The sequence below is a fragment of the Dysidea avara genome, chromosome 7 (assembly GCF_963678975.1).
Source record: "Dysidea avara chromosome 7, odDysAvar1.4, whole genome shotgun sequence".
In the NCBI taxonomy this organism is placed as follows: Eukaryota; Metazoa; Porifera; class Demospongiae; order Dictyoceratida; family Dysideidae; genus Dysidea; species Dysidea avara.
The window spans coordinates 10708045-10726748 of NC_089278.1; the positions used below are offsets into that span (position 1 = coordinate 10708045).

Here is an 18704-nt window from a genome sequence, read left to right on the forward strand (position 1 = left end):
AGAAATCATATGGTTTTGTGGATTTTCGCACCTTTAAAAGCGGTCTTGCAATAAGTTTTACCCGAAAAAACCACCTAGAATGCATTAGTACTGTTATAATGATGCTGTACCTTGGGTAAATGAAGCGAAAAATCAATTGTTTTGATGTACAGTGAGTTTTAAAAATTTCAAAATTCACCTACATTTTGTCTGCCAGCCTGCCTGCTGTAAGACCTGGTAGTGCTAGGCGTACGGCTCAGAAATTTCAGACAGTCAAGGTAATGACGGCGGATTCACGAATCTGTTCTGATTACGTTCTGTCCACTGCACCATGGTATTTGCTTTCATCATTCATCCGCTTCTTTGTTCTTCTCCAAGGATAATTAATAGTTGTGGCGATTAATAGTTTTGGCACGCGCCACAACCAGAACACATGATTTTAATGAAGTGTGAATACATGTGCGTAAGATTAGGGTGAATGAGTGTAGTACCCAAGGAGTTGTCTCTAGCATTTATTAACGCTGGGTAGTTGTCTTAATTACCAGCTTAGCTTTTTTTGTGAGGTAGCTAGCTAATAATGTCTTTGAGGGGCAGATCCACCTCGGGATCCAGACTTCTCCACTATTATAATGGTGGACTCTCCAGTGATGTTTTACTGTAAAATTATTGGCCATTAGAAATGCAGCTGAAGCCTTAAACAGTTGCTGTAATAGCTTTAAAAGACAAAACGATAACTATTTTTAGAGGTGTTTATTGCATATGAAGGTAAAAGATAGCTGCTTCAAGTGATATTTATACTATGTGGAAAGCAAAAAGATAGCTAGCTAGCTAGACAAAAAAAAGTTTAACAAACTATCTATTTTAAAAATTGAAATTTCAAAAGGAAGTAGGGGTTGATATAATATACATGCTACAAAACATAAGGAAACAAGCTCAAAAATGCTACAGCTGAAATGAGAAATGATCCAGCAGTAAAAAGTAAGGAAACAAGATTAGATGACTACTTGCTAAAATGGGGCACTTTAATCCCTACTTTTGGCTAATCTGATGGTCTCATTTCAAGATGCTAGCCAATAGTAGGCATTAAAGTGTGTCTCATTTTAGCAAGTGGTCATCTAATCTTGTTTCCTTACTTTTTACTGCTGGATCATTTCTCATTTCAGCTGTAACATTTTTGAGCTTGTTTCCTTACTTTTTGTAGCATGTATATTATATCAACCCCTAATTCCTTTTGAAATTTTAAATTTTTAAATAGCTAGTAAATTTATCAATTATGCAATTGTGCTTGCTTTATAGCTATATCTAATCAAAAACAGCCAAGCTGTAAAAAAAGGTGCGGCCCCCAAAAAGGCCATGGTGAAAAAAGATGTGAAATCCAAGGTGGCGGCCAAGAAATGGCTGTGATGGTAGGTTAATGGTAAAAATTTTAATAACGACAATTCAGGTGAATTGGGTGCCAAGACCAAGCGGCACAAAATTCATCTGAATTGTCGTTATTAAAATTTTTACCATTAACCTACCATCACAGCCATTTCTTGGCCGCCACCTTGGATTTCACATCTTTTTTCACCATGGCCTTTTTGGGGCCGCACCTTTTTTTACAACTTGGCTGTTTTTGATTAGATATCACTTCTTTTTGTATTTGTATACTGCTGCAAAGCCGGCCAGTGGCTGGATTTGGGTTTTTTTTTAACCCATGTGTTTTTTCTTTACCACAGGAAGAAGAAAAGAACTTAAAGAAGATTTTTAGTACTTCAATTATTTTTGATTTTATTAGTAATTATACAAATTATATACATATATTTATTACATGCCCATTATTCCCCACAGGATATTATTTTGCAGCTGATCTCTCTACTGGGTGACTTGAAATGTAGCTGAACTATCTATAAGGTGACCTCTTCTAGCTGATCTCTCTACAGGGTGATTTGTTTCTAGATGAACTCTCTACAGGTGATTTGTTTGCAGCTAAACTCTCTACATGGTGGTTTCTTTGTAGCTGAACTCTCTACACGATGGTTTCTTTGTAGCTGAACTCTCTACAAGGAGACTTCTTCTAGCTGAACTCTCTACAGGGTGATCTTTTTGTAGCTGAACTCTCTACAGGGTGATTTGTGTGCAGCTGAACTCTCTACATGATGGTTTCTTTGTAACTGAACACTCTACAAGGTGACTTCTTCTAGCTGATCTTTCTACAGGGTGCTTTCTTTGTAGCTGAACTCTCTATATGATGGTTTCTTTGTAGCTGAACTCTCTACAAGGTGACTTCTTCTAGCTGAACTCTCTACAGGGTGATCTTTTTGTAGCTGAACTCTCTACAGGGTGATTTGTTTGCAGCTAAACTCTTTACATGATGGTTTCTTTGTAGCTGAACTCTCTACAGGTAACTTCTTCTATCTGAACTCTCTACAGGGTGATTTCTTTGAACTCTATATGATAGTTTCTTTGTAGCTGAACTCTCTACAAGGTGACTTCTTCTAGCTGATCCCTCTACAGGGGGATTTGTTTGTAGCTGAACTCTCAACAAGTGATTTATTTGCAGCTGACCTCTTTATGTGGTGGTTTCTTTGTAGCTGAACTCACTATAAGATGACCTCTTCTAGCTGATCTCTCTCCAGGATGATGTGTTTCTAGCTGAACTCTCTACTGGTGATTTGTTGCAGTTAAACTCTCTACATAGTGGTCTCTTTGTAGCTGAACTCTTTACAAGGTGACTTCTTCTAGCTGAACTCTCTACAAGATGATTTCTTTGTAGCTGAACTCTCTACATGATGGTTTCTTTGTAGCTGAACTCTCTACAAGGTGACCTCTTCTAGCTGATCCTTCTACAGGGCGATTTGTTTGTAGTTGAATTCTCTACATGGTGATTTGTTTGAGGCTGAACTCTCTACATGGCGGTTTCTTTGTAGCTGAACTCTCTACAAGGTAACTTCTTCTAGCTGATCCCTCTACAGGATGATTTGTTTCTAGCTGTGTGAACTCTGTACAGGCGATATGTTTGCAGCTGAACTGTCTACATGGTGGTTTCTTTGTACCTGAACTCTCTACAAGGTGACTTGTTTCTAGCTGATCCCTCTACAAGGTGACTTCCTCGAGCTGATCTCTCCACAGGTTGATTTGTTTGTAGCTGAACTCTCTACAGGGTGATTTGTTTGCAGCTGATCTCTCCACAGGTTGATTTGTTTGTAGCTGAACTCTCTACAGGGTGATTTGTTTGCAGCTGAACTCTCTACAGGGTGATTTGTTTGTAGCTGAACTCTCTACAGGATGGTTTCTTTGTTACTGAACTTTCTACAAGGCAACTTTTTCTAGCTGATCTCTCTACAAGGTGACTTCCTCTAGCTGATCTCTCTATAGGGTGACTTGTATCTAGCTGAACTATCTACAGGATGATCTGTTCATAGTTGAACTCTCTACAGGTTAATTTGTTTGTAGCTGAAACCTCTTGTTTCAAACTGATCTCACTGTAGCATAACTTCTTTGTAGCTGAACTCTCTACAGAGTGATTTTTTTTGTAGCTGAACTGTATATAGGGTGATTTGTTTGTACCTGAACTTTCTACATGGTGATTTGTTTATACCTGAATGCTCTGCAGGGTGATTTGTTTGTAGTTGATCTCTCTACAGGGTTTCTTTGCAGCTGAGTTCTCTACAGGGTGACTTCTTCTAGCTGAACTCTCTCTTGTTTCTAGCTGATCTCTCTACAGAGTAACTTGTTTGTATAGCTGAACTCTTTACAGAGTAGTATTTTGGTTGCTGAACTCTCTACATGGTGACTTGTTTGTAGCAAAATTCTTTACAGAGTGACTTGTTAGTAGCTGAATTCTCTACAGAGTGACTTATTTGTAGCTGAATTCTCTACAGAGTGACTTACTTGTAGCTGAACACTGTATAAACTATAAAGTGACTTGTCTGTAGCTGAACTCTCTTCATGCAAGGTTACTTGTTTGCAGGTGATCTCTATATGGTAACTTGTTTGTATAGATGAACTCTTTACAGGATAGTTTCTTTGTAGCTGAACTCTCTCCACAGTGACTTGTTTGTAACTGAATTCTCTAGAGAGTGTAGCCGAACTCTCTACAGGGTGCATGACTTGTTTATAGCTGAACTCTCTTCAGTGTGACTTGCAATGTTCTGAATCACTACAGCGATATATTTGTAGCTGAACTCTCTATAGGGTGACTTGCTTCTTGCTGAACTGTCTATAAGATTAACTGTTTACAGCTGAACTCCCTACAGAATATGGTAATAGAATTCTATAACGGAGTAAATAAATTAGCTGAATGCTCTATTAGGGTGACTGTTCTATTAGAGTATCTCGATCTCGCATTTGCTACACGGAGTTGGCTTTCGAATCATAACTCAGTGGTTTGTAATCCAATTCTTCTATACTACTGCAAGGACTTTCAATGAAGATTATTCCAGCTATACACCGATTTTCAGCTCATTGCTCTAAGCGGTTTGCCTAGTAGGCGTGAAAACTAATACTTTTTTATTCCTAAAATTCGATCACGTAATTGTGACACAGGTTGGGTTTTGTGTCATATCTCCGTGGTCTTTATCTCGATTCCTTTCAAACCACCAAAAGGCACTCCTACGATGGTTACTCCGTCTACATAGCAATTTTCAACTCATTCCATGAAGCGGTTTACCCTGTAGGCGTGACAACAAATCGATCTTGTTTACGCGAATAATCGGTCATAACTCCTGAATCATTCACTGGATTTGCACCAAATTTGATGCTAGGATTCGCCTTTGTACTCCCCTTCTGTGTGCCAAATTTCAAGGCGATCGGAGCACGCGTTTGCGTTTTATAGCAATTTTTGCAAGTGTGTGAAAAGACGAAGAAGAAGAAAAAAACGAAGAAAAAAAACGAAACTTTGGCCACTCGTATCTCGGAAATGACTTGAGTGATTTCCTTCAAATTTGGAATGTAGACTCCCCTAGCTGACGGGCAACTCTGCAGCTAATTTGGTTCCAATCGGATGAGGTATCACCGAGATACAAATGTGTGAAAATGACGTTTTCTTTCTTCCTGTCAATATACTCATGGTGTGGCGCGCCGGCTTCTTGGGCCGCACGACACACTATCGTGTGTCTTGATCTGGAAGCCAGTATCATGGACAAGAAATTTAAAATATTTGTTAGAATTGTACCTACAGTAAAATTGTAACTTCCGGTTGGCCACATGTAGTTTACAGTAGTATCTGGAAATTTACTATTATCATGATAATGTGATAATGAAAGTTTTTACGATAATGATTCATGATAATAGACTATTCATGATTATCACACAACACTAGTACACACAGTATGAGGTCAGATTTTGGGTCATCATACCTTGCTACAGTGACTCTATATTTTTTTCTTTGAAATTATATTGAATGAGTTATCAAACCACAGCAGTACACGGCCGCTATGGTTGTCCAGTCACAGCATCAATAATTTTGTGGCACTATGTCTGTAAAACTACAGTACATATGTGTTGGTGTTTGGGTGTTTATATTTTGAATGTGTATTCATACAGCTAACAAGAGAAGCAAAATCATGTCACCATGATATCAAGCTAATACGTCAAAGTGTTTTGACTGAAGCAGATGTTATTTGTTGCACCTTAGCAGGTAGTGGTAGCCATATACTACGAGAATGTTTTCAGAGCAAGCCACAGTACTTTACAGCTGTGATTATAGATGAAGCTGCTCAGTGTAGTGAGCTACTAACTCTAATTCCTTTATTGTATCATTCTACTAAATTGGTGCTAGTTGGAGACCCAGCACAACTCCCAGCAACAGTCAAATCAGTGGTATGTGATGCATGTGTCCCTATACAATGAATGATGTTTTGTCTAACTGAAATAAAGTAGTGATACTATACAGTACCGTATAGCTAAATGTTTCGAGGTCAAGGTTTTGGGGATTAACAGTGAAAATTTTATCCTGAAATATTTATACATTTTGTTATTGTTTGCAAATTTGTGAAAAGTTTTACATTGTTAAAATATTTCCCCTTGACTATACAGTAAAATACATAAATTATACAGTATCGTGGTTACAAGTAGGATAGAAAGTATGAATAGTTATATATGCACATCATACCTGTTATTTCATTATTGGCTATTTGTGTAGCACAGTGTACTACCACTTTGCTTACAGTATTATTTTAATTTTCTAGAAAGCAGCAAAGCATTATTATGGACAGAGTTTATTCGAGAGGTTGTTTCGTTACTTCATCAGCCAAGATTACCTAAAGTATCATCATAGTCCAATCAAAATGCTACGGCTTCAGTACAGAATGCATTCTGCAATTTGCCACTTTCCATCGGAGAAATTTTACCATGGAAAACTACTTACCCACAGGTATATACATATGTACATATGAATGTATTAGTGGTAACATGACTCACTTAATTGTAAGTTAGTGTTGTAGTCAACACTGATAGCCTCATCAATTCACTTAATTGTAAGTTACAGTGTTGTAGTCAACACTGATAGCCTCATCAATTCTAGAACTAGTGTCCTAACTGGCTTCTTGACTTATTTGTGCATATTCCTGCTGAAGCATGGTTCTTGTTTGATTATTTCATTCATGTAAGTATAATAATTATACTGTTGCATCTGTTTGTTGTCTACTGTTCATTAGTTCATGTGACAAAGAAACTTTTCTGAAGCCACTACTACTGTTTGACTCAGACCAGAGTGTTGAAGATAGCAGAGATGGGTGTTCATTCAGTAATGTATTAGAGTGTAAGCTTATAATGGAGATATGTAACTTACTGCTGAGAAGGAATTTGCCACATGCCAACATTGGGATAATCACTCCTTACAGGGCTCAAACTAAATTGATACAGTCAAGTCTTGAATGGAGGTACTGGTATATTCATATGTGTATGGTTAGATTACTATATATGTTCCTTTATGTCCAGTTTCATTTGTGCCAATGCTTCATCACTGTTGCAGTTTATATTGCCTTATAAAAATCCTTAATTTTTTGGGTGGATTGATAGTAAATACACTTCATATACTATCCCCTGAGGTTTTGTAACAAGCAGAGTAATAAACAAGCAGAGTAATAAACACTTAATAGTTCAGCTGTAATAAACACTTAATAGTTCAGCTGTAATTATTAATTAAGGCATGTCCAATCAATCAGCTAATACACCTGGGACCATTCTTCCCAACTGTTTATGATTTCACCAATGATGAATCTACAGTATGGTAGTACTGTATATTAGAGGTTAGGGTTTTTCTGGCCAAAAAATCACTCTAAAACCAGTTTCACAGTACCATTCTGGTGCCTTGGCAGTATTGGTTACTGTAGGTATAACCAAGCTCAGAAGTACCTTCAGTGCAACTTCCAATAGATTGTTACAAAATTTAATTATTCAATGGAATTTTCTACTGTCTAAATGTGTGCCTAGGCGTCTGCATGCCTGCCTGTCTAATGCCTTCAGGCAAGCGTAACTCGATAATGACTAAGGCTACAAACTTGATATTTCACTGTTCGGTGTCGCTTCGATGCACGTTCTCCTTTGTGTCCCATTTCTTTTTGCTGACTGCCCAAGGTGTCGGTAGCGCAACCCTATGTTTGTAAACAGAAATCCTCCGTGGTGACTGGACTAATTACAGAGGCGCTTCTGATACTGTTCTTCATTGTAGCACTGTGTAATGGACTGAAAATAGGTGAAAGCAAGCGTATTGTCCACCTTGTACTTTCAAGTCAGTAGTTGATAGTCGTGGATCGTCTGTATTTTTTGTGGTGATTAGATTGATTGCAGAGGCAAAGCGAAGCATATTGTTCACCTTGTACTTTCAAATCAGTACTTGATAGTTGTGAATCATCCGTATTTTTCGTGGTGATTAAATTGATTGCAGAGGTGCTTCTCCTACTGTTCGCGCTGTGATATGGGCTGAACATAGCTAAAAAAAGCAAAGTATCACTTTTTTGAGTCAGTAATTGATAGCTGGGGTGCGCTTTCACATGAAAAAATTTAACTCTGGCACCATTCTTTTCTTTGATGCGGTATACACAGGTTAACCAGTCATAATAATGTTACAAAAAAGTAGACCCATGAGGCCATGACTGAATTAGGGGTTAAATGTTCACTAGTGTATGTGCAGTTGTAGGCGACCTCGCTTGTTTCCCTAATTTTTTCTATGATCCCTAATCGAACTTGAAATTCCTAATTTTTCCTTATACTAGTTTTTGTTATATTTATAGCAAGTTAATGTGTTGTTGCTACCATCATGCAGTACAGTAGCACTACTATATTTTAGGCATTATGCAGTTTCTCACAACAAAAAATTGATCAGAAACCAGCCTCACAATATAACCAAGCCCAAAAGTGCCTTCAGAATGATTTGAAATGCTTCTAATAGGTTGTTACACAATTTATTATTCAGTGGAATTTTTTTATTAACTGCCTGACTGTGACTGATGCCTTCAGGCAAGCATATTTTATAAAGGCATAACATCTAAGGCTGCTACAATTTTGACATCACTTCAGCCCAACAGGTGCCTTTAGCATTCTGCAGTACAATGCATGCTTAATGAGCTACCTGTGTCCATCGGTGTGTCCCATTTATTGTGCAAAATGTCTATCTGCTTCTTTACGTTTGTAACGGGAATTGTCCAAGTTTTTCATTGTTACTGGATTGGTTGCAGAGGTCGTTCTTGTGGTGTTCTTTGTTTGTAATACTGTGTGATTTGTAACACTGTGTGATGGGCTGAACACATAGTTGAAAATGGAGCGTAATGTCCACTTTGCTATTTCAGTAATTGATAGTTAAGGTGCACACTCAGACTAAAAACAATAAGCCTGGCACCATCCTTTCTTTTAATGCACTATGTGCAGTTCACCAGTCATTTTAATGTTACAAAAAAGCACAAACAAGTACACGGAAAATTAGGAATTTCCAGTTCGATTAAGGAGAGATTTCTGTATAATTAGGTATTGGAAAGAAGAAATTTACACTGTTATGATTTTTACCCTTAAACCCGCAAGGAAATGTTTAGAATTGGCTATGCTATAATTTAGCCATAGTTCTTGATAGTTATATATGTATACATAAATTACTTTACAGCATATAGCTATTAATTATAGGCATGCATGGCGACACTTGGTGGGACAACACACTGATTAAAAGTTGGTTCTTGGAGAAGGTTAAATGAGCACTAACTACAGTGGCTTATTTGTTATGAAGCGATAAACAACAGTGAGTCATGTCTCCGTGTTTCAAAATTCTAGCCATGTTTTTAAGTTTGATCCTGGGTTTACTCACATGAGTCATACATGGCATGATGGAAAACCACCATTGAGTTATGGATCATTTTATAAAAATATGTAGAGTTTGTGCATTTCCTTACTGAAAAGTTACTTACACGGCTAGTTTTGGCCTCACTGTTTAGCGTTAAGGTAAAACCCTAGGTATCATTTTAATCCTTGTTGCATCATGAGTAGAATGACGTAAATTGTGTAACCATAGGACACTTTGGCACGCGTATTTATTGAGTTTAGATCCAGTTTTGGGGTGTAACCCTTAAACCTGCAAATAACTTTTGGGGAATGCGTGTTTACACAATATGGGCGTGCATGGTGATGTTAGGTGGAGTAACTTTATTCTAATGGCCTAAACCAATGCTTTGTTCAAAAGTCTGTTCACTGGGCTACTTGAAGAATGTTAAATGAACACTGTAACTATAGCGGCTTACGTGTTATGAAGTGATGAACAACAGCAAGTTGTGTCTCTGTGTTTCAAAACAACTTCTTGCCACGTCTTTAATTTCGATTGTGGGTTTACTCATGTGAGTCATATATGGCCTGATAGAAAATTTTATGACAAAATAAATGGAACTTGTTGTAAGTTGATAGGAGCAACCACTATCGAGTTATGGATTATTTTATAAAAATATGTAAAGGGTTTGCATGTTTTCTTGCCGTTACAGTGGAACCTAACTAATTAGGGGGAAAGGGTGTTCCTATAATCGAACAGTATGTAAAATTGGACATCCATACATTTATATGCAGAGCTTTGCTCAACTACTGTAACAAAGCGTACGCTTGTTGACAAATACTCGAATTGAGCAGTCAATTTGGTGTTCGGTTAATCGGTGTTCTGATAATCAAGGTTCCACTGTATTTACATGGCTAGTTTTGGCCTCACTGTTTAGCATTAGGGAAAAAAACCTTTGTATCATTTTAATCTTGTTGCATCACAAGTAGAATGGCGTAAATTGTGTAACCATTGGATGGATGCTTCAAAAGTTACAGTGCTTTGTGCAAGGCATGCGTATTTGGGCCAGTTTTCTGGCCTATGTGGGTTTAAGGGTTATAAATAAGCATGTATGTCTGCCATAAGCATGTATGTCTGCCATAAGCATGTATGTATGATGTTTTGATATGACATTACTTTTAAATCAGCATGACTGCTTTTTTATAGAGTATATCAATCTGTGCACTTTGTAAGCTGGTCGCACAGGGCTGGAGAGACTATGTTATTGCTAACAAATGGTATACAGTGGAACCCCTCTTAACAGGCACCCCTGAATGGCAGACAGCCTCTTTATAACAGACAATTAATGAAGTCTTAAATGTAGCTTCCAATACCTGTGTATTAATGCCCCCTCAATAGCGGACACCTCTCTATTCTGTAAACCGGACAGTGCACAATTCCCAGATATGGCAAGCACTACAGTACTAACACCTCACTAATCGCGGACACAAGTAAGAAAGGTTCATAACCAGTTACAACAATCAATCAAACTACATCATTTAATGCAGAAAGCACTGTCTCTTTATTGCCTATTCTACAAAGCACCGAAGTTACGAGAAGCCATATGAATGTGTATACAAGTACTGCTGTTAATCACAATGTTCTTACCCAGGTCTTCTGAAAATAGTAACTGGTGCACTTTAAGAATAAACTGCATAAACTGCACTACAGGATAAACTACATAATCTGTATAGTCAACCATCTTGATAACTAATCAAATACAGAGTAATCCAGACAAGTCTTTATGGGAGCTATGTATAAAATTTTTGTGGTGCCTAATTAATTGTCTGGATAGAGGCCACACACCATACACCATAGGTAACAACATCACTTCTGTTGTCATTAACTTGCTGATCATAACTGTATCTGGTTCACATAGTACAGGGGATTTATTACTTCTTGCAACACAGAAGGCAAAATTCAAAAGCGTAAAGCATCATGGCTTCTTTAATTGACCAAAGAATGTTGTTCTATAGTCCATATTAGGAATGATAACAGTAAACAACCACCATAATGGGAGTGAACTATACATGTTTGTGGCTAGTTAACATGTAAGAAGCCATACCACGCTCTGCGCTTTTCACTCTCCAATGTTGCAAGAAGTAATAAATCCCCTGTACCGTAACCCATCTTGCTCCACCACCACTTGGTCCAGAGCTTATGATAAGAATTCTCTGTTGTCCTGCTGCAATGTCCTGGAAAACCAAAATTGGCCAGACAATTGCCAAAATTGACTGGACATGTGGAAGATGAATGCCCAATATGTACACTGTGGCATAGCAAATGAACATTATAGTGGTAAGATGTCACATGCCTTACTGCAGCTGTTATGTGATTACAGTACACTAGAGGGTTGGCAATGGTACATTTGTGGTCACTCCCTTGGGTTGTAAGAATGTATATCTCCTGGCAACCAAGTGACTATTATTGTTGATAGCATGCCAGCTCAGCCTTTAGGCTCCTCCCTTGTGCTTTTATGGGACACTGTGTGGACAAATTGCATTATGGTCAGACGTCTATGCAATTTGACCAGATTTTGTCTAGTGTCTGGACGTTATCATATATAGGACATGTTTCATTTCCCCAATGGTGTCCATGTTAGAGAGGTTCCACTGTAATGTCTACATACACATGAATTTTAAGGGAACTAACCAAAGGTGTCATCAACTAAAAGTGTGTGCTCTATTACAGCTAAGTGACTACTCTGTTAGAGTATCTCAATTGTACAATATTTTGTTTTAGCATAAAAAGTTTATTTTCTTCCTTTATATCTTGCAAGTGCCCTCTCCAGAAGCCTCATGTGACAAACGGATGAAAAAATTAGCTGTAAGTCACCTCTACGTCTGCATTCATGAATAATCAGTGATCATTTTGTCTGCAGGCCATAGATGTAAACACATGCAAATGTGCTAAATTGTATTGATTGGTGTAAATATAATTGTCATACTATTTCAGTTTCTGACGCAAAATGTCTGATTATTATATTATATGCTTGTGCTTTTGTTCACATTCCCATGTTCATAGGCCTTGTAGTGTTTACATACTGTACATCATCATTGTTTGTATAGGTAATCTGACACATCTAAGTGCAATTAGGGAATAATTGTACGAGTAACAGTCAAAATTGTATGAGGCACCGATTTGGCTGTTATGAGTACGGTTATTCCCTAATTGCATGAAATGTGTGCAATTGCCTACTGATCACATAGTGACTACCCTTTGTCCGACAACCATAGCAACTGTTACTAAGTAACATAAATTTAAATAATAATCCCTGCAAATGGCTAATCACACTTAACAAATGTTGTGAAACCATTGCTTAGCAACAGTTACTATTACACCAAAGTGATGTTTACCTTAGCAATGGTTACCTAGCAACCATTGCTAAACAACTATACTGAGCATCTATCACTATAGTCACATCACTTGTCAATAGAATCACTCCATGCTGTTGGATTAACAGTGCAATAGTCCATTTCCACGCAAGCTAAAGTATTCACGGTATGGTAATGAATACTAATTTATTACATGTTGTGCAACATCCGGTATCCTTTGGGAGGCCTTAAAATGTATTGAAACCTATGGGACTAAGACCTTTACACTTCACGGGAGCCCAAACCATACCGTTTACTCTTATTATAAGAACGTACTTTTATAGCAGCCACTATACTACAACAATGACGTGAAAATTGGAAAGATACGCTGTGTTGTGATCGAGAAATCAGCGATCTTGTGTCAAATGGTAGTGATATCTTAAGTTTTAAAGGCTGCATCTTTCCTAAAGCAAGGTATTTTTACTCTTATAAGTATAGAGGATCGTTAGGCAACAAAACATGGCCACTAAACTAGGTGAAATAATCGCCTAGTATTGATAGAATCATAGCGATGAAAGATCGCCTATTTCAGCGAAAAAATTTTGTAAAGCGTTGTTCCCAGCCTTGTAGAAACATAGTAACAAAGTTTATCTCACTAAGTAGATTTTCTAGATACTGAAAACAAAGTCACTAGAGTATTCTGCCATGCTAAAGTCGCTTCTTTCCGCTTTACAACACAGCGAATCTTCACAAACTATATACCATCGTGATGCTGACAACCTGAAGATTACAATTTCATTCTCATAATAAGAATAAACGGTACAGTTTAGGCTCCCGTGAAGATTTCTTACCTCACTCCCATAGGCTGCAATACATTTTAAAGGACACCGGATGTTGCGCAATCACAATTATTAACCACCACATTCCTTAGCCCTTGTGTGAAAATGGGCTATTACAAAAAGAAACTGTGATTTGGGATTAATAATGCACTCCCTACTATTGGAACTAATCTATGCCAATAGTATGGCAAACTAAATCACTGTGATTAATGACATAATTTTATCCACACAAGCTGTGAAAGAATGGTGAAGCCTATATAAGTTTGGATGAAAAAAGTTGTGAAATCAAAAGTGGCAGGCAAGAAATGGCTATAATGATGAATAATGGTACACTTGGCTGTTTTGTGTGGATTTCACTTCTTTTTGTACCTTATAAGTCCCTGAAACCAGCCTATGGCTGACTTTGGGGTTTGATTTTACTCACATTTCTTATTTATATGGATACTGAAGACAGACTTGTGTATTGCATGTTTTGTTGTAATGCTCTAATAGAGCACACAATTTTTTAGGACTTTTAATAGAACACACGTGTAATTGCAGTGATTGTGACCAAGGAGAAGGAATTCGCGTTAGCACACTGTTAACTCTATATTCACTTATTATCAAGACTATCACGCATGCACATTACAACACTGTAAAACTACGCATACATTACAAGTACATGTACAGTATATATATAATCCTAATAGTACATACACTACACTCCTCCCCACTAAGTTACAAAAGTAAAATTTACAAAACTAGGAAAATAAAAGGGGAAGATTTAAATTAACTACGTACAAAAAATAAATCACAAAGAAAGAGTCAGTATCTCAGTCTGTCTGGTGGTACACGATTTCGTCTGGGATATTGGTGTCATGGCATGTCAGGAGTATCCTGTGTTGTAGTTGTTTCTGTACGGTCATTAGTACGTGGATATCTCATGAATGATTCAGTACTGGTTGTAGGTTTGTCATCTTCCTGAGGACTGTCAGTCATTTGTCGTAAATGGTCAATGTACCTTTTCCAAGTTTGACCTCCAGACACTTGAACTAAATATGATAGAGAACCAGTTCACTCTATGTTAGTTCCAGGAACCCATTTATCACCAGGACGTAGATTGTGAACCATCACTCGTTGTCCCACAAACAGTTCTCTCTTGTGAGCATGGCTGTCATGTTGGAACTTCTGTTGTGCTGGTTTCAAAGCAACATTTCTGTTAATATCTGGACGTAAAAGGTCAAGCCTGGTTCTCACCTCTCTCTTAAGAAACAGTGTACATGGAGCAACATTAGTTGTGGAATGAAGTGTAATTCAGTAAGTTAAGAGAAAATTCATTAAACGTTGATTGAAAGGTGAATCACTCTTACTGCTGGCTTGCATGGCTTTCTTGAATGTCTGAACTAAATGTTCAACTGCCCCATTACAGGAAAGATGATACAGGGCACAACGGATGTGCTTGACACCATTAGATTTCAGAAAAGATTGAAACTCATCTGCTGCAAACTGTGGTCCGTTGTCGGATACAAGCTGTTCTGGTAAACCATAACAAGAAAACAAACAACGTAATTCAGTGGTAGTTGCTGAAGTGGTGGTTGATTTCATTTCAATGACTTCTGGCCCTTTGGAATGCGAGTCCACTACAATGAAAAACATACGTTGTTGAAGGGACCAGCAAAATCGACATGGATTCTTTGCCATGGTTTGGGTGGCAAGTTCCAAGGATGGAGCGGTGCCACTGGTGGGGAATTTCCAGCAGATTGGCAGTGTGTACAAGATTTAGTCAGTGACTCAATGTCATTGTCTAACTTTGGCCACCAAACATAGCTTCGAGCAATGGCCTTGGTACAAGCTATTCCAAAATGGACTTCATGTAACTCTTGTAACACTTTCTCTTGTAACTTATGCGGTACAATCACTCTCGTTCCCCACATGATGCAATCATCTTCTAAAGTTAACTCATGTCGCCTGTGCCAGAAAGGTTTAAGAGAGTCTGTGATTTGTGCTGGCCAACCTTGCTTGGTGTACATCAACACTTTACTCAATATTGCATCCTGTCTGGTTGCTTGTTTGAGTTGTCCAGAGGTTATTGGAAGAGCTTCAATTTGTCGGATATTAAACAAATCAGGTTCAGAATAATCAGAGTTAGTACTGCCTTTCTTGAGAGGAAGGCGAGACAACCCATCTGCATTGCTATGAGCCTTAGTTGGTCAGAATTGTATAGTGTAACTGTGAGCAGACAACAACAAAGCCCATCTTTGCAGACATGCAGCAGCAAGTGTTGGAATGCCTTTCTTATTGTTAAAAATAGTGAGAGGCTGATGATCAGTAACAAGTGTAAATTTTCTCCCATACAAACATTGCTGAAACTTTCGGAGCCCAAATATCAAGGATAATGCCTCTTTTTCCAATTGAGAGTAGTTCTTTTCACTAGACGAAAGTGTTTGTGAAGCAAATGCAATTGGTCGTTCCTCTCCACTAGGAAAGACGTGGGAGATAACAGCCCCAACTCCATAAGCAGATGCATCTCCTGCAAGATGTACAGGTAGGTCAGGATTGTAATGTGCTAGGACTGTAGCAGACATCAGTTGCTCTTTAGCTTTCACAAATGCTTCATCACATTCTGTTGACCAATGCTATTGATGACCTGTCTGCAATAAAGCATTTAAGGGGTGTAACATAGTAGCAAGATTTGGGATAAATTTGCCATAATAATGTAACAATCCCAGAATGATCTTAACTCATGGACATTTTTTGGCTTTAGTACCAGCTGAACAGCTTCAACTATCTTACTGCTTGTCTGGAGTCCAGTGTTTGTAATACGATGGCCAAGGTACTCGATAGAGTTCTTGAAAAAGGAACATTTGCTACTCTTTACTCTGATGACATGTTACCTCAATTGGTCAAGAACTTCCTCCAATCTGCGAAGGTGTTCCTCATCATCAGCACCTGTAACAAGAGTATCATCAGTATAACATTGTACATGACTCAACCCTTGTAAATAGTGTCCATTGTACGTTGAAAATTGCTGGTGCTGAGGCAACTCCAAATGGTAGACGAGTATATCTGTAAAGACCCATATGTGTATTGATTGTAACAAATTCTCTGGATTCCTCGTCAAGGACCATTTGTTGGTAAGCCTGAGTGAGATCGATCTTTGAGAACTTTTGTCCTCCGGCCAATGAAGCAAATAAGTCGTCAGGTTTTGGAAGGGGGTATTGGTCAATGTCCAGACGAGGATTAACAGTCATCTTGTAGTCCCCACAAATTCGGAGCTTGCCATCACCCTTCGGAACTGTTACAATTGGAGCTGCCCAATCACTATGTGACACTTTCTCAATTATGCCAGTTGACTCTAGATGTTTGAGTTCATCTTCAAGTGCTCCTTTAATAGCAAATGGTATTGGTCTTGGTCTTTCACATGCAGGAAATGTTGTATTGAGACTAATCCATCAGCAAAAACATCTGCATAGCCAGTGTTGGGAAAGTTACTTTGTAAAAGTAACTAGTTACATATTACATATTACTTGCAACTGAACTATTTAGTTACAGTTACATATTACCCATAAAATAAAGTAACTATAATAATATTACATATTATATTACTTTGTGTCCACAGCCTTAAGCTGTCACGTGTGAAACTGCCACTTTATCACGTGACATGATTACGTTGTTGGACAATGTGCAAATCTTGGTTATAAGTAAGAAGCTGGTGAATAAGCTTCATTAAGTAGGCTTCGTTACTTCGTTCTGGCTAGGCGTTACTCAGAGGATAACTAACGAGATTAGTAACTTCATTACTTGTAGTAATAGTATTATGTAATATTAGACTCGTTACAGTAACTAGGTAACGTGTTACATTTTAAAACAAATTAATTTGAGTTATATAACCCGTTTTTATAGCATATTTCGTTATATTACTTAGTTACCAGAAAAGTAATAATATTATGTAACGCGTTACTCCCAACACTGTGCATAGCGTTCTAGGAGTATCTCAAGAGTAGTAGAGCTTTTCTCAAGGGTAGCTAAGCCAATAGTTTTCCAGTCTAAATGGAAGTGTGCTAACCAGTCTCTACCAAACAAATTGCGACCTTTGCCCTTCACATCAAAGAAAGTTGCTTTGTCTGGTTGCCATAACGGACGTTAACTAAAATTACTCCACATATTGAAATTGACTCCCCTGTGTAGGTGCAAAGACCAACAGATGCTTGATTAAGTGGTACATGTGAAAACAGAGTGTCATAGTCTCTTCAGATATATGGAAACAGCTGCACCTGTATCAACTTCCATTACAAGTGGCTTTCCCTGTACCTCAAGCTGAACTATAATAGGGTGGGCAGATCTACCATCAATCTTGTCAATAGCCAGAGCTGGTTCAGACTCAGCATCAGACTCAATTTGAGTAGTTTGGTCAGTCTCTACCCATTTGGCTGCTATAGTCTTTTGTCTTGGTTTCTCAACTGACTGGGTGGAGTTCTTGGAGCTTGCTGAACGGCGTACCAAGGGGTAGTCACCTCCATACCACCAATTGATGCACTTGCGACCGGGATCAAGATTTAATCAAGAAATCAAAGGGTATTTTTGCAATGAATCAAGCGATTAAGGCATCCACAAAAGTGGCGATCAAGCACCTTTGGAAAGCTAACTTTGGGCAACACGAGAATTTACTAAGCTTTTACGGTTGACGATCAAGAATCAAGGCTCTTGGAAAGAAATCAAGTGATCAAGGCGTTATTTTGGCGATCAAACTTTTTGATCCCGGTCGCGAGCGCATCAATTGGCGGTATGGAAGTGACTACCCCTTGCATACTTTGGAAATATGTCCTTTCTTACCACAGTGGTGACAAGTGGCATCTTTGAAATAACAGCTAGAAGTCTTATGATTTCATTTACCACAACGGAAGCAGGGCTATGTAGGGGGGTTACCAGTAAGTTTATTCACGGTACCATCTGTTGCACCTTTGAACTGGCGAGACTTCTTGTCTACTTCCTCCATTCCCTTCGCTATTTCCACTGCGCGAGTAAAGGTTAGCTCACTTTCAGTCAAGAGCTGCTTCTGGGTGGCCTCACTTCGTAAACCACATACAAAACGATCTCTCAATGCTTCGTCCAAATGATCTTTAAAATCGCAATTGAGTGTCAATTTATGCAGGTCAGCAACATACTCAGCTATAGACTCGTCCACTCCTTGGTTTTGTCGATGAAAACTAAACCGCTTGGCGATTAGAACTCTCTTAGGTTCATAGTGCTTCCTCAATGTTTCAGGTAGCTTTGACAAACTCTGATCGTGAGGTTTAGCTGGTACCAGTAGGTTCCTTAGCAAGG

The 18704-nt window shown here is 38.3% G+C and overlaps 1 protein-coding gene across 2 annotated transcripts in view; it reads left to right on the forward strand.

Moving 5' to 3' along the window:
* The window catches only part of LOC136260063 (uncharacterized), a 50558-nt gene that overhangs the window by 24628 nt on the left and 7226 nt on the right, over nucleotides 1-18704 (forward strand). The window contains exons 6-9 of one of the 2 annotated variants that reach the window (XR_010703413.1): nucleotides 5506-5781; nucleotides 6150-6334; nucleotides 6618-6842; nucleotides 12027-12073. Coding sequence is in view for 1 of the 2 variants with exons in the window: in XM_066053669.1 (XP_065909741.1) it covers nucleotides 5506-5781; nucleotides 6150-6334; nucleotides 6618-6842 (686 nt within the window). In the remaining variant the exon portion in view is untranslated. The remainder of the gene's footprint in view (nucleotides 1-5505; nucleotides 5782-6149; nucleotides 6335-6617; nucleotides 6843-12026; nucleotides 12074-18704) is intronic. The other variant, XM_066053669.1, reaches the window with a different exon arrangement.